General features: G+C 42.4%; 1 protein-coding gene across 1 annotated transcript; it reads left to right on the forward strand.

Moving 5' to 3' along the window:
- Positions 1–117: 117 nt before the first annotated feature.
- Positions 118–5828, forward strand: LOC117472749 (ubiquitin-conjugating enzyme E2 L3). The gene is made up of 4 exons (XM_034118125.1): positions 118–210; positions 2007–2102; positions 2355–2541; positions 4358–5828. The coding sequence occupies exons 1-4, from the start codon at positions 184–186 to the stop codon at positions 4510–4512; spliced, it is 465 nt and encodes a 154-aa protein (XP_033974016.1). The 5' UTR covers positions 118–183; the 3' UTR covers positions 4513–5828.
- The last annotated feature ends 8517 nt before the right edge of the window (positions 5829–14345 follow it).

A 14345-nucleotide genomic window follows, 5' to 3' on the forward strand; every position in this document is an offset into this window, starting at 1 on the left:
ATAAACTTAAGGGCTTCTGTTCAGCCTGTAAGAATCTTATTTTATAGATGACTTATACACATCCATGATATATTATGGATGTGGAATTGCATCCATTAGTTAACCGGATGGCTGATGCTCAGCCGGAGCTCCAGCCCCATATTCGCCGCGCTGTGAATTCTGGGAACACACAGTAGTATCAAGATGGCGGCGAGCAGGAGGCTGGCCAAGGTAAATCTCCCGATCCGTTCTTTTCATATTATTTATTATCTGTAAAAACGCATTTTAGGCCAGTGTACTCATTCGTTATTCATCTTAACGAATATGAGAACATGTTGTATGAAGAAACATTAAGAGGCTATTTTTAACTGTTAACTTAATATAAACGAGAGGTCACTACTGTCCACCGTGATGCCGTTAGCCGACCAAATCATATCGCCTAGCAGCAAAGCACCGGCAAAATTAGGCCAGAGACTCGATAGTCAGCCTTCTGAAGACTAACACGGGACACATGTTCTGTTTAATACCTATATATAGCTTCCATGTAGCTGTTGTTGTGTGACCGCGAATTGAGTTTAGATGTGGCCGACAGAGAGCGTGAGTGGATTTGCTCGGCATAAGGCGCTTGCTAATCAGCTAACGTGCTAGCCTCAGATCTGAGCTACGTTTCAGCTAACGCTAGCTAGCAAGCGAGTTTTAGCTACACTCAAGTTAGCCGGGTTTGGATTGGCGGGGATTAATTTAAAGTAAATTCACAGCTCTCATTTTTTCATTGCTGTTATATGCAAGCACCAGGCGGTAGTTCTTTGTAAGGATATGATCTCCCGGTACCCAGACAATGAGGTAACGAGGCTGTACAGGAGCTACACACAACAACATGGAGCCTTAAAGCTAGCTGGCAGAACAGAACAAGGAAATAGGCCCAAAACAGACCGAGGCTTTACCTTATTTCACATCATTATACAGCAGGTCAAAATTAACATTTAGCTAAGATCTTAACGTAGTAACAATACTAAATTGATTAAAAAATATGTGGATTCAGCAGGATCTGTCAGACCCGGCTAAGTAGACGACAGTGATTGACGATCATGCTCAAGGCCTACAAGGCGTATCTTTGTTCTATATGAAATATGAAGACCTGTATGTTGGACAACATACTGTGTTAACCTCCCTTCATACTTCTCACCATATTTTAAGATTATCAGAAAAGCCCCTTAATAGTCCCACTCGGCACCGGTGTCTTTATGATATAGGGAGGACGAGTACAAAGTATTAGCCAGTCACGGGCGTCTCAGCACACTACACTTATAATAAAATAGCACTGCAATAAACTAAATTAAACGTGAACCAATTGCATATGATATAAAGTTGACTAACTACAACATCTTGATAGGTGAAGTATAGTGTTGGTGTGTGTGTTGCAGCTTTTGCATTTTTTTTTTAATGAATATGGGCACAATTTAACAGAAATAAAAAAAAACGTTCTCTTTCTTGAGAATCAGTTTGTCATAATCAATCATCTGACATGAATGACACCATATTTAGAGAACATTTAATTTAATTTAGGATTTTTCTTCTTTAATGTCCACTTTCTGATCAGTGCCTCCGCTGTGACATGAGGCAGATTTAAGGCGGACTCACGGATAATACAATCTCATCAGTTCCATTCCCAATTCTGCATGCAGCCTCACCAGCCAGTAAAAGTCACTAGTGCAGCAAAAACTATGGCATCACTCCTGGGCTTTTTCCCTGTGAGCAAAATTCTTGCAAGTCTAGCTGCAGGTAGCACTATCAGTTATTGAACCACAGAACTCTGAGGAAGTGGACAAGAACAGCCTGCACTTCCCACCGCCTCCTTCTCTTATGCAACATTTTTAATGTTTATATACGTTTGCTGTCACTAAAATAATGCATTAAGTATGGTAAGACCTTCAGAGATCACAAAGCAATTCATATTTAATCCCCAGGTACAGAATTTGACATTTCAAAACTCACCTCTAATATTTATTGTTTGCTTGTTTTCTCAGGAACTTGAAGAGATTCGCAGGTCTGGAATGAAAAACTTCCGAAACATTCAAGTTGAGGAATCAAACCTATTGTCATGGCAAGGGCTCATTGTTCCTGTAAGTATATTTACCTTTTATTTCTGTTTTATTTTTTGAGATATTCATGTTTGTTTATTTTCTACTCTTTTTACTTTCCAAATGATGTGCAATAACTTTGTTTTAACATGCTGTTGTAAAGAAAGAAATATCCCAATTTGGGATTAATAAAGTATATATCTTATCTGTATTTACCCTAGCCCCTTCTTAATGACTGCTCTGCCATCTGCTGGCCCACACTTCCTCTCACTGACCTCTTCTGTTCCCTTACAGGACAACCCTCCTTATGACAAAGGTGCGTTCAGAATCGAAATCATTTTCCCCACCGAGTACCCTTTCAAGCCTCCCAAGATCACATTCAAGACAAAGATCTACCACCCCAACATTGATGAGAAGGGCCAGGTGTGCTTGCCTGTGATCAGCGCAGAGAACTGGAAGCCTGCCACCAAAACTGACCAAGGTGGGTGTACAGAGGAGCACTGCATGTGAACTACTTAATCACCATGTGTAATCTTTATCATTTTTCAGCCTGGTTTTAGTGCCAATACTCAAACAAAACACCTTCAGTACATTACTGTATGAAGTCAAATGAACAGAAACGGAACACAATCGTTGTTGTTTTCGTTGTTTTCATATGAAACAGTTTATTATGGAGAGACTGATAGGAGCAAGTCAGACTTTAGAGTGATGTCATCACTGGCAGACACATGTATTTTCTATTATTATCATATATATATTTAAAGGACTATGATCTGTCTATGGGTAACATTGGGATTTCCCCCATACTAATACTGTGGTCATACACCTAATTCTTTATCAATATTCTTATATTTTTACGTTTTTCATAATAAATTATTTGAAAAAATAGTTAATGCAGAACAGGATAATAATTCATTTTCAAGTTCAATAAAACTAAATGTTATTTCTAGAGCATCAAGAGTTGTTTTGTCACATAAACATGATATCTCACTTAAAACAAATGTAATATGTCCATTAAATTAATGATATGACTGACATCACCATATTGACTGATGTAAGATTAGAAAGAAAGTTGACAAGAAAAATAAAGTGCACAGGTACTGGAGGCTTGAGCCCAACGTCTTAACGCTAAAGCTTAATATCCAAAAGTAAATAAGACGTTTTAAACTTCGATTTTAATGATTGGTTTCTAAGTCTGGCAATCAATCAGAATGAGAAATCCTTTATTGGCCAGCAGCAGGAACATTTACGGTGTTCCAGCACTAAACAAAGACATTTGACATTTTCATACAGAGGAAAAAAACTTGAAGGTTACATTTCTTCTTCTTTTTTTACTCATATCCTGTGTCTAGTCTAAAAAGAATGTTGACGTTAGTGATTGTAACGCTTTTTAAATATTTACATTTAACATTTAAATCTGGGATTTAAAAATGAGAAGATGCTTACAAAAAACAAACTCCACTAAAGATTTAGTTTGAGTATTATTATAAATATATATTTTTTTGTTTGAAAAAAATGCTTATTCTAAACTACAGTTACAAAAGTCCGAAAGTCCCATATCTTGCTACTTTTTTTTTTACACCCTCCACCTTCAGATTGGAATTGTGACCGGAAATTGAGAAGTGACATGAAATGACAGGAAGTTCCAAGATAAGGTCTACACTCAATGCTCTGACATTATCATTTTCAAAGCGTTGGCGCTTGGCAGAGTTACTCCCTTGAGTCAAAAAAAAATGTTGTAGGGAAGTACCGACTGAGATTTTGTGTGCAGTACACCGATGTTTTGTATTCCCCCTGTGCAGGGAAACAAAAACATTTATTTTATTTTATAATATAAAAATACGCTTGAATAGGCAAAATGCCGTCGTACAATTTGAGACACAACGGGTAGCTTGTGAATTTACTCCAGGTGGAACTAAAGTCTGATTTAAGACTCCATTATATTTCACATCATTCATCCAGATCTGTAAAGTAACTAAAGGTAATAAATACATGTAGTGGAGTAAAAGTACACCATTTACCTCTGAACTGTAGAGGAGTAGAAGTACAAAGTAGCAAAACAATGTAAATACTGAAGTAAAGTACAAGTACCTCAAAATTATACTTAAGTACAGTACCACTGGACCGTAGTGTTGTTGGGAGAAGCACTGTACGTTTATTTTTTAAACTTTATTGAACAAATCTTCCAACACATTATAAAAGGGCACATACAAATCGGTGTTCATTACAATAATGAAACACTGAGGGCATAGCACTGTGCGACTCTAAGCTGCTGTCCTGGGCTGTGTGTCTTTCAGTGATTCAGTCCCTCATCGCGCTGGTGAACGACCCCCAGCCGGAGCATCCTCTAAGGGCGGACCTAGCAGAAGAATACTCAAAGGACCGAAAAAAATTCTTGAAGAACGCTGAAGAGTTTACAAAGAAACACGGAGAAAAGCGGCCAATGGACTGATGACCTGACGAGCGTGTAGCCCTCTCTCTGTCTCCTCTTTCTCCCCCCCCTCCTCCTATCTCACCTGCCCAACCAAACACAGATCTTCCTCTCACCTCCCTGCTCTCTCCCCCTCACCTCCCCCCTCCCTCGCTCCCTCCCTCCCTCCCTCCCTCCCCCCTCCCTCCCTCACCGGTCCTCCCTGCAGTCCAGGAGCCGCCCAGCTGAAGCCCAGCAGTGGCAGCCTCACCCCCCCCCCCCCCCCCATCCAGGACTCTCTGTGGATCAGACAGCTTCCTCCCCTCCCTCCTCCTCTTCCTCCTCGGCCATAACTCTCCAGACCATTTCTAACTTTTTACTCTTTTCTTAATGGGAAAAAATAGCAAAGGGAACATGAAGTTCAGATGAAGAGTTAGATGGCGATACGGAGTAATTTGTTAATTTGCTTTTCCTCTATATAAACAACTCCTGTGTTAAATAGATGATCACTTAGACGCGATTTTTCTGAAGTATCTTATTTTTGGTAAAACAGGTTGATTACTTGTCCTCTTTTTTTCTTTTGCCCCACCCTTGATAATATTTTAGGCTTAAAACACAAAGGTGACAGACAGAAGAGAAGCTGTAGCTAGGACGTTCAAAGTGTTCCCTTACTCACCTCCACTGCTTCTAGACTTGCACTGTACTCTACGGGACAATCCCTCACCACCCCCAACAAACAGTGGCAGGCCATACATTCATTGATCTGTTATAGCTGAAAGTGCTACAGAAGATTCCTGTGTGTTGAAGAAACATCATTGGTTTCCAAACATGCAGTTATCTTCTATCCCCACATTGGACAGGAAACACAGGAGAGAGGCACCATGCCGTTAAAACGCTTAACAGCCAGACCACTGGCTATTCTTTTCTTTCCCATATTGATCATTCTTTCTCCCCTCTAAATTGTTTTGATTGGCACGTGATATTTAAAATTGGTAACGTGGGAAGGTTGTTAATTTGAATCCTTCTCACATATTTCCCCTAATATAACCCCCCTGTCACCTTTTCCACACGGCAACCAACATACAGTCAGCTGCCCTGCTGTGAAGGACATCACTTGTCTGAGAGGGGGGTGGAGGAGCTGGAGGAGGATGCACTAGGCTGGAATGAAGCTCAGCTCCTGGAGGCGGTCCTAGTATCGGGCACCTTGGAGGCAGCTGGGAGAGGGCTGGCTGCCGGGGAGGGGGTGTCGGGACACGGGAAGGGACTGCAGTGGCCCAAACACCACCATGTAACAGCTGTTTGATCTGCTCCCAATATTGTTTCATAATAAAGATGGCTAACCATTTGGCCTCACTGTCTGTCTGCTCGTCCGCTGGATGTTCCTTTTTGGCTTTCAAGTCAGTCAACTTTATCGTACATTTCTCTGAGTGTTTCAAACAGGGAGACCAAAATGCAGTTTCTCACCATCACAAGAATGCAAATATATACACATGTGTATATACATACACACAATTAAATAGCACTCTTCAAACGAATTTGACATGTCTAGTCTGGTAAACTTTAATGGATGAATATATTACAACAGTACAAATACATTCCATGACTAGACAGAGGAGCAAAACTCTATCAACATTTCATTTTCAATTCACAAAAACATGTTCAGTTTCTCCTGAGTTTGACTCACCTGCTGGCTCATACCTTTGGAATACAAGAAGCCATTAGACATTGAGATACAAGTACATTCAGTCAGATACTTTCCACCTTGTCTACTTCCCAGCATTATCATAAACATAATCATACAAATCTGAGTGTTGAATAATGACAACTGAATATGACTATTTCCATTAACCATCAAATAATGGGGTTATCAATTACCAGTTTGATGTAAAACAATGTTATCTAAGTATCACAATATAAAAGTAATATAATCTGATTACTTTCCGTTACTTTAGGATACCTCAATATCAAATGCTAAGCGAATCAATAAAGGAGAACATAAGATGTTTCATACGACAACAGGACAATGTATCATCTTAAGGCAAGGCCTACAGAATACTATAGTTTACAACTGCTGTTTTAGTTCAAACTTGAACTAAAGTAAAACACAGTATTATTTTTTTAATAAATCAGAGGTCCATCTATTGCAATAAAAAACAAAAAGAATGAGAATTTAATAAAAAGAATGACAGTAGCCTAAATGAAAACCAAAAAGAAAATTCAGGCACTACATCTAACTTTAATATATATGTTACTCAGCCAGTGTTCGTGGTTCTGATGGAGCCGCTGCCTTTTGGGGTTTCAATTCAACACAATTAAACTGTTTTATGTTGAAGGTCCCATGTCATGGCCATTTCTACTGATCATAATTCCATTGTTGAGGTCTACTAAAATAGATTTAAATTTTGCAATTTTCCAATCTCACATTGGTTTCTCATACCAGGTATTCAATCTCTGTCCTAAACGGCTTGTTGGAGCTCCTGCCCCCCCTCCCTGTGAGCCCAGTGTGCTCTGATTGGTCGGGAAGTTGCGAGGCTCGTTGTTGTGATCTGCTGCGAGGAGCAGACAGGCTTCCGGGTCGGCGATACAGCGAGAACAAGCGAAACTCATCCTTAGCACACAAACACTCACAGCCGAAGTAAAAACAATAAGTGTGGCTTGATATTGAGTAAGAAAAAGGTTTATAACGCTGTGAGAATGGGTCTGTGGAGAGCATTTCTCCGCGATCCCAACTTAGCAGCCCGAAAAACGTTTACTCATTTAAAACAGTCGTGGTAGATACCTTGTTTGTTTTAAACATCATAAATACACAAACAACAATGACTACTTACAGGTTGTGTACCCGAATCTCCCGCTGGTCCAAACAAAGTAGGAACAGCATTGTTCTTCAGTGCCCTACGCTGTACATATCCGGCATGAATCGCCTTTTCGTGAAAGGCTGGCAGAGGGTGTGGCCTCTGGGTATTCACACGTCACAGTACCCAGGAAGTAAACAATGGAAAATTAGAAATCTCCAACGAGGCGTTTTGGGGCAGCATAGACTGTTAGTTTTACTCGCTACAGGGTGTACTTTGAGGGTTTGTGACTCTGCAGACCGTTTACATGCATAAAAACCTTCATAACACACAAGGGGACAGGTAATAACCGGAAAAGCATGACATGGGACCTTTAAAATACTCAACAGATGTTTACTTCGTCTCAATTACAAGCAATATAAACAGCATATATGATTAATATTTGCCCTTTTACATTTGTAGATCACATTAATTAATTAAAGTGCTACTCGTTTTTTTGCCCGCTGACCGGCTGGTCCTGTGGCTCGTCTTTTTTTTGTAACTAGCTGATGCTCAATCTCGTCCTCTTCTTCAAAGTCACTGTCAGACTCAGACTTCTCAGAAATGTGATCCTCACATTCTGAAACCTCTTCCTCTTCCTCAGTCTACATCATCATCAAATGGTTCTCTCTCCTCCAGAATCATTTGCAAGGCCCTCTGAGCAGAGAATCTGTTGGACATCTTGATCAGTTGTGATAAGGACCCAAACTGAAGAAGCTTTATTTATTGTGTCTCGCCCCAAATTTGCAGCTTGGATAGAATGTGAAAAAAAGAGCAGACAGGTGTCCGTGCCTGAATGTATCAACAATGCAACCTTGTGCGGGAATGGCTGGGGCAGAAACACAAAAGTCACTCTCTCACTCTCTCACTCTCACTCTCACTCTCACTCTCACACACACACACACACACACACACACACACACACACACACACACACACACACACACACACACACACACACACACACACACACACACACACACACACACACACACACACACACACACACACACACACACACACACACACACACACACACACACACACACACACACACACACACACACCAGCCCCGGGTCCAGTGCAAAAAACCCGAACACCCTGTATGTAATATAAATGTGTGTGGGGGGGGGGGGTACAGTGAATGGTCATTGGAAATGTGTTCTGATATATGTTCTTCACAGAAAATGAGCCAAGGCCATTGAGTGTGAGTTTGAAAAAATTATTTATCATATCATTTTTCTTTATCTAAATAATGAATACGGGTCCCACAGACCCGAACACCATACAAGGGTTAAAGGTCTCCTATTATACAATTTCTATGAATATATTATAGGTCTCAGATATATAAAAAACATGTCTCTGTTTTGCTCAATCACCCATTCTAGCCATGCCTCATAGCCCTCTATTTCAGCCCTGTTAGAGAAACGCTGATTCTGGGTCTGGAACGCTGCCGTGATTAAACGCCATATCATGTTCCAAACCACATCAAGGATTATTTCTGAAACAGTATGGAGCTCAAACTCTTTCTCTCTTGCGGGTTTACTACAAGGTGAGTTCCTTTTATATCCGGCTTCTTTATACATGCTCTCTCCAGTACAAGTTAGCTCTGACTGTTAGCGATGCTTGCTAATGTAAACAAAGACCATATTACTTCCAAAACATGTTGCGCATTGTTTCAGATAGCAACGTTTCTGATAGGGCCGTGGGCATAAAGCCAGCCCAAATTTCAGATATTACGTCATATCGGCAGCAAATCTGGATCAGCTCCGTTGTTCCCCCGTTTTTAGAGATTAGGGTACGGAGGGAAAAGAGAGAGGGTTTTGTTTTCTGACACTTTGTGAGTTCCCTGACACACCGGGGACACATATTTATGTATAAAGGACATCAAAAAGTGCATTTTGCATAATAGGAGACCTATAAAGAACGGCTTGCTGAATCTGAACACCATTGTGTGGAAATGCTTGTGCTGCCTTCAGGTGCTGTTGGATATTTCATCATACAATGAAGTAGGAACTGAAATGTTGCAACCCCTCCACCACAAGCCCCCAGGAAGTGCGCCGGACTCTGAGGAAAATATTCCTTGTGGCCAAACGACGGTACTACACTTCCGTATCAGTCCCTGGGCCCGGAAAGACTTTTTCCCATTGACTAACATTGGGAAAGAGACGTCTGTAAATCGTTGGATAATTTGTTTTAAACTAAATAAACTACCCAGTATGAACACTTGTATAGCCCTTATTAAAACATTCGGTCCTCAAGTTGTAAAATGTGCTAATAACGTTATTCTGAGAGTTATTTTCCTCGGCATTATGAACGCGCATCTAACCCACGGGACCCGCGCCGCCCGGCACGTTCATGTTACGTGTTCAGCACTACATGCGTTTATCTTACCCATGGATGCACAATAAGAACGGATTATATGATTATATGAATACTTTCGTGACGTTTCGCTCTCTCAAAAGTTGGGCCATTTTGTCTTCATGCGCCAATGAGCAACTCTCATAGGAATGAACGAGGCCCCGCCTCCCACGCTGTATCCAGTTCTTATTATACATCCATGCTCCACCAGGGGGGGTTGGTGTCTGTCAGGTAGCTCCATCTCTTTCAGCACCATCAGTAGGAACTGCATTCCCATACAGTTACATTAAAAAAATATGTAATCAGATTACTGTTACATTCATTCAATGTGTGGATTACTATCAGGATTACAATGTTACTGAAACCTAAACAGATCATATAGCCTAGTGTTTGTTGTAAAGAATCAGATGTTATCTCTTCTCTGTAAACTGTAGGCTAATACTTTAAGTGTGAATCTAATCTATACGCCTACTGCCTGAATCTGCTTTATGGTTTTCACTTTCTTTGCTTCATTTGTTCTGTTCTTAATTCAGCAGGTGAACCTATATGTTCATAAAATAGTGTGTGTGATCTTAACTGTGTGCATTAAACTAAAACGGAGCATTTTCTGTCAGCTCAGATTTTATTTCTGCTTTTTTAAACTGTAGTATGTGCTCATGTGTTTCAGTGTTGGTGTTTTGGCTGCTGCCTGAATATGCTGAGTGACAGGCAGGTTTTCTTATAAATAAAATCATTTTTGATCCTAAATATCTTGGGTTCTTCTTTTTCAATGTTTACATTTTTCCATGTCTTACATCATACAAAACATCTTATTGCTATTTATCTCCTCTTGTCTTTATTTGCATTGCATTTGATATTGAGGTAATTCAAGAGTAATGAAAAGTAATCAGGTTACATTACTTTGGATTGTGTAATTAAACCTACCCTGCTAAGTAAGTGTTTCCTTTTCCAGTACTATCCAGACCCAGAGTGGCAAGCACAGGACAGAATAACTCAGGATATTATTAAATCTACAGTAATTAGAAAGATTCTATTCTCAGGAATATTCTGTGAAGAGCCAAGTCAGGCTAGGGAAGAGTGCATGTCAAAGAGGAGCAGTGTTTCTCACCCACCAACAACATACAACAGTTGCTGACATTGGACAGTTCATTCCTGAAAAACTAAACTAAAAAGTGTGATTGTAAAAGAAACAAACTTAAGCGAGCTGTCTTAAAAAATGAAGTCTCAAAGTGAGGCACTATCACGTTTACAGTCTAATAATAATAATAGCTTGCATTTATATAGCGCCTTTCAAGGGACCCAAGGTCGCTGTACAGTAATAGGGCAAAAACAAACATAACAAAACAAAAGTCAGACAGACAAAACAACAGATCGATTAGGGGCCGAAAGCCTTGGCAAACAGATGGGACTTGAGGGCCCTTTTGAAGGCGTAGAGTGTGGGGATGTTGCGAATCTCCGCAGGGAGAGCGTTCCAGAGGGTGGGGGCTGCCACACTGTAGGCTCTGTCCCCGAAGGTTCGCAGTTTGGTGCGGGGGGTGGTGAGCAGGCCAGAGTCTGAGGACCGCAGGTTCCGGGGTGGGGCATGTGGGTGAAGGATGTCCGATAGGTACTGGGGGGCAAGGGCATGGAGGGACTTGTAGGTGAGGAGGAGTACTTTGTAAGATATACAGGACTTGACCGGCAGCCAGTGGAGGTGGATGAGGGTGGGAGTGATGTGCTGCCAGGGCTTTGTGTGTGTGAGTACCCTAGCAGCACAGTTTTGGACATACTGGAGCCTGTCCAGGTTTTTTTTTGGGAACCCCGAACAGGACACCATTGCAGTAGTCCAAGCGGGTGGTGACAATGCATGTATTAGGGTTTCGGCAACCGACTCCGAAAGTGACGGTCGGAGTCTGGCAATGTTCCTCAGGTGGAAAAAGGCCGATTTGGTCACAGATTTGACGTGGGAATGGAAGGAAAGGGTGGAGTCAAGGATGACACCCAGGTTGCGGGCTTCAGGAGATGGGGAGATGGAGCAGCCGTCGACCTCGAGGATGAAGTCACCAACCTTCTGGAGCAGGGCCTTGGGTGCCACAACCATGAGCTCTGTTTTCTTGCTGTTTAGTTTGAGATAGTTGGAAGACATCCATGCTTTGATGTCATGCAGGCAGTTGATGAGGGACTGAGGGGGGAGCTGGGAGGATGGAGTGGTGCTGAGATACAGTTGGGTATCATCAGCGTAACAGTGGAAATTGAGCCCATGATGTCGGATGATCTGGCCGAGGGGGAGCATGTAAATGGTGAACAGGAGGGGGCCAAGCACAGAGCCCTGGGGTACACCGTGGTGGACTGGGGCCGGGGGTGAGTTTGAGCCACTGATGGAGACAAACTGTTTCCTGTTATGGAGGTAGGATGTGAACCAGGACAGCGCTGTGCCAGTGACACCTAGGAGGTCTGAGAGGCGGGTGAGGAGGATGTTGTGAGAGATGGTGTCAAACGCTGCAGAGAGGTCCAGGAGGATGAGGATGCTGAGGCGGCCAGTCAGCAGCAATGAGGAGATCGTTGGTGATCTTGATGAGGGCCGTCTCAGTGCTGTGTTGCTGTCTGAAGCCGGATTGGAAGGGCCCATAGAGCTCATGGTTGGACATGTACAGATGGAGTTGGCCGGCGACCACTCTTTCCAGAGTTTTGCTTAGGAAGGGAAGGTTGGAGATCGGCCGGTGGTTCTGGAGGTCGTCGGGGTCCAGGCCGGGTTTTTTGAGTATGGGGGTGACTGAGGCCATTTTGAAGCTGGTGGGGACTATACCAGGAGCCAGAGAAGCGTTGATGATGACCACCATGTAGGGACAGAGGGTGGGTAGGCAGTCCTTGACCAGGGCTGTGGGCATGGGGTCCAGGGAGCAGGTGGAGGTCTTGGCCGAGCTGACCAGTTTGGCCACTTGGAGAGCATCCACAGGGGAGAAGGAGGAGAGGTTGGAGTGGGAGAGGCGCAGCGCTTGGGGTGCGTTACCAGGTAGCTGAGGTGCAGGCAGGGGGGGAGGGCCATTCGCCAGGAGCTGCTGGTGCATGGCCTCGACTTTCGCCTGGAAGAAGTCGATGAATTTGGAGCACCTGAGGGCTGGGGGGCGTCAGGGGGGCGGAGTAGGCGGTTGATGGTGGAGAACAGTGTTCTGGGGTTTCTTTGCTGGGCACCGATGAGACGGGAGTAGTAGTGAGTCTTGGCATGGGAGAGAGCTTCCTTATACGTTATGACATGGTCACGAAAGGCCAGGAGGTGGACCGTGAGTCTAGATGACATCTTAGTGACAGAGCTCACTGCACACAAGATCAATCCAGCTGCTAAGAAATGACCACACCCCCCTGCATTCTGTGTGAGGATGATAATGAAAAAACTACCAAAATAAGACTTTTCATTGCACTGATTTTCTGGACATTGCATTCCTGTAAGTCCAGCAGCCGGTGATATATTTTGTTTCTCCAACTACTGTATGTCTGATTAGTATTAAAACAATGTAACAAGAATACGAATATAATGAAAAATGATCATCTGTTACAACCCAGTCTCACGGCATTTCGTGTTACAGTCACACACCAAATCAAGTCATCATTAAGTAGCCTACTCCGATGATACTGCAATAATATCTCTGCTCAGTAACACAGACGACCCTGAGCTGCACCAACAGGCTGTAAATCAGGTGGTCGAGTGGACTGATAGCAATGCTCTTGAGATCAACACCAAGACAACTGAGGAAATCATTTTTGGCTCACCATCTGACTCCCATAAAGTCCCCATACAGATGAAATCAAGCAGGGAGTTTCATACAAATACTTGGGTGTAATGATTGACCATCTGCTGTCATGGAAGGATCACATTGAATATCTGTGCAAAAGGACAAAACAAAGAATTTATTTTCTCCGCCGTCTTAGGTCTTTTGGGGCGAGCAGAGAAATTCTTCTGTTGTTCTTTACATCTGTGATCATGTCCATTCTACAGTACTGCACTACTACCTGGTACAAATGTTTGTCAGCAGCTTTCAAATCAAAACTGCTCCACCTGTTAAAAATCTGCTCAAAGATTGTTGGTCAACCCTGTCAGAGACTCTATGACTCAGCCTATCATAACAACCTAGTGAGGCTGTCCAACAACATCATCTCTGACCCAAAGCATGTTCTGAACAGTGAATATGAACTGCTACCATCTAATGGGAGATACAGGGTCCCAGGATTCAATAAAGTCAGACTGAAGCACTCCTTTGTGCATCAGTCAATCCTCACAGTAAATACAGAGCTGAATGCAGATCAAATGCACGCTGAAGGCTCTTTGAGCAGCTTTTCTCTCACTGATTGTGCTGTTATGTTAAATGTTTGTTGTTTGTGTTTCATGTATTTGTGTCTGGATATTTGTCTGTTGATGTTGGACATGGAGCTGCTGTGACGCAAGTCAAATTTCAGACTTGATCTGACAAATAAAGTAATATCGTATCGTATCGTATCGTATTCATGAAATTAATTTAATCTATTGATTCGTGTTTTTTGTGTCACACAGAACGATTTTAAAAGGAATGTATTACTATTAGTAGTATGTTTCGTGCCTGCACCACGTCTTTTTGTCCGGTCGGGTCTTGGAAGACCAGAAGCTGTGTGGTTCATAAAAACATTTTCTTACTCAATATCTTACCCTAAGCCTAACCCAATCCATTTTAT

The sequence above is a fragment of the Trematomus bernacchii genome, unplaced genomic scaffold (assembly GCF_902827165.1).
Source record: "Trematomus bernacchii unplaced genomic scaffold, fTreBer1.1, whole genome shotgun sequence".
Lineage (NCBI taxonomy): Eukaryota > Metazoa > Chordata > Actinopteri > Perciformes > Nototheniidae > Trematomus > Trematomus bernacchii.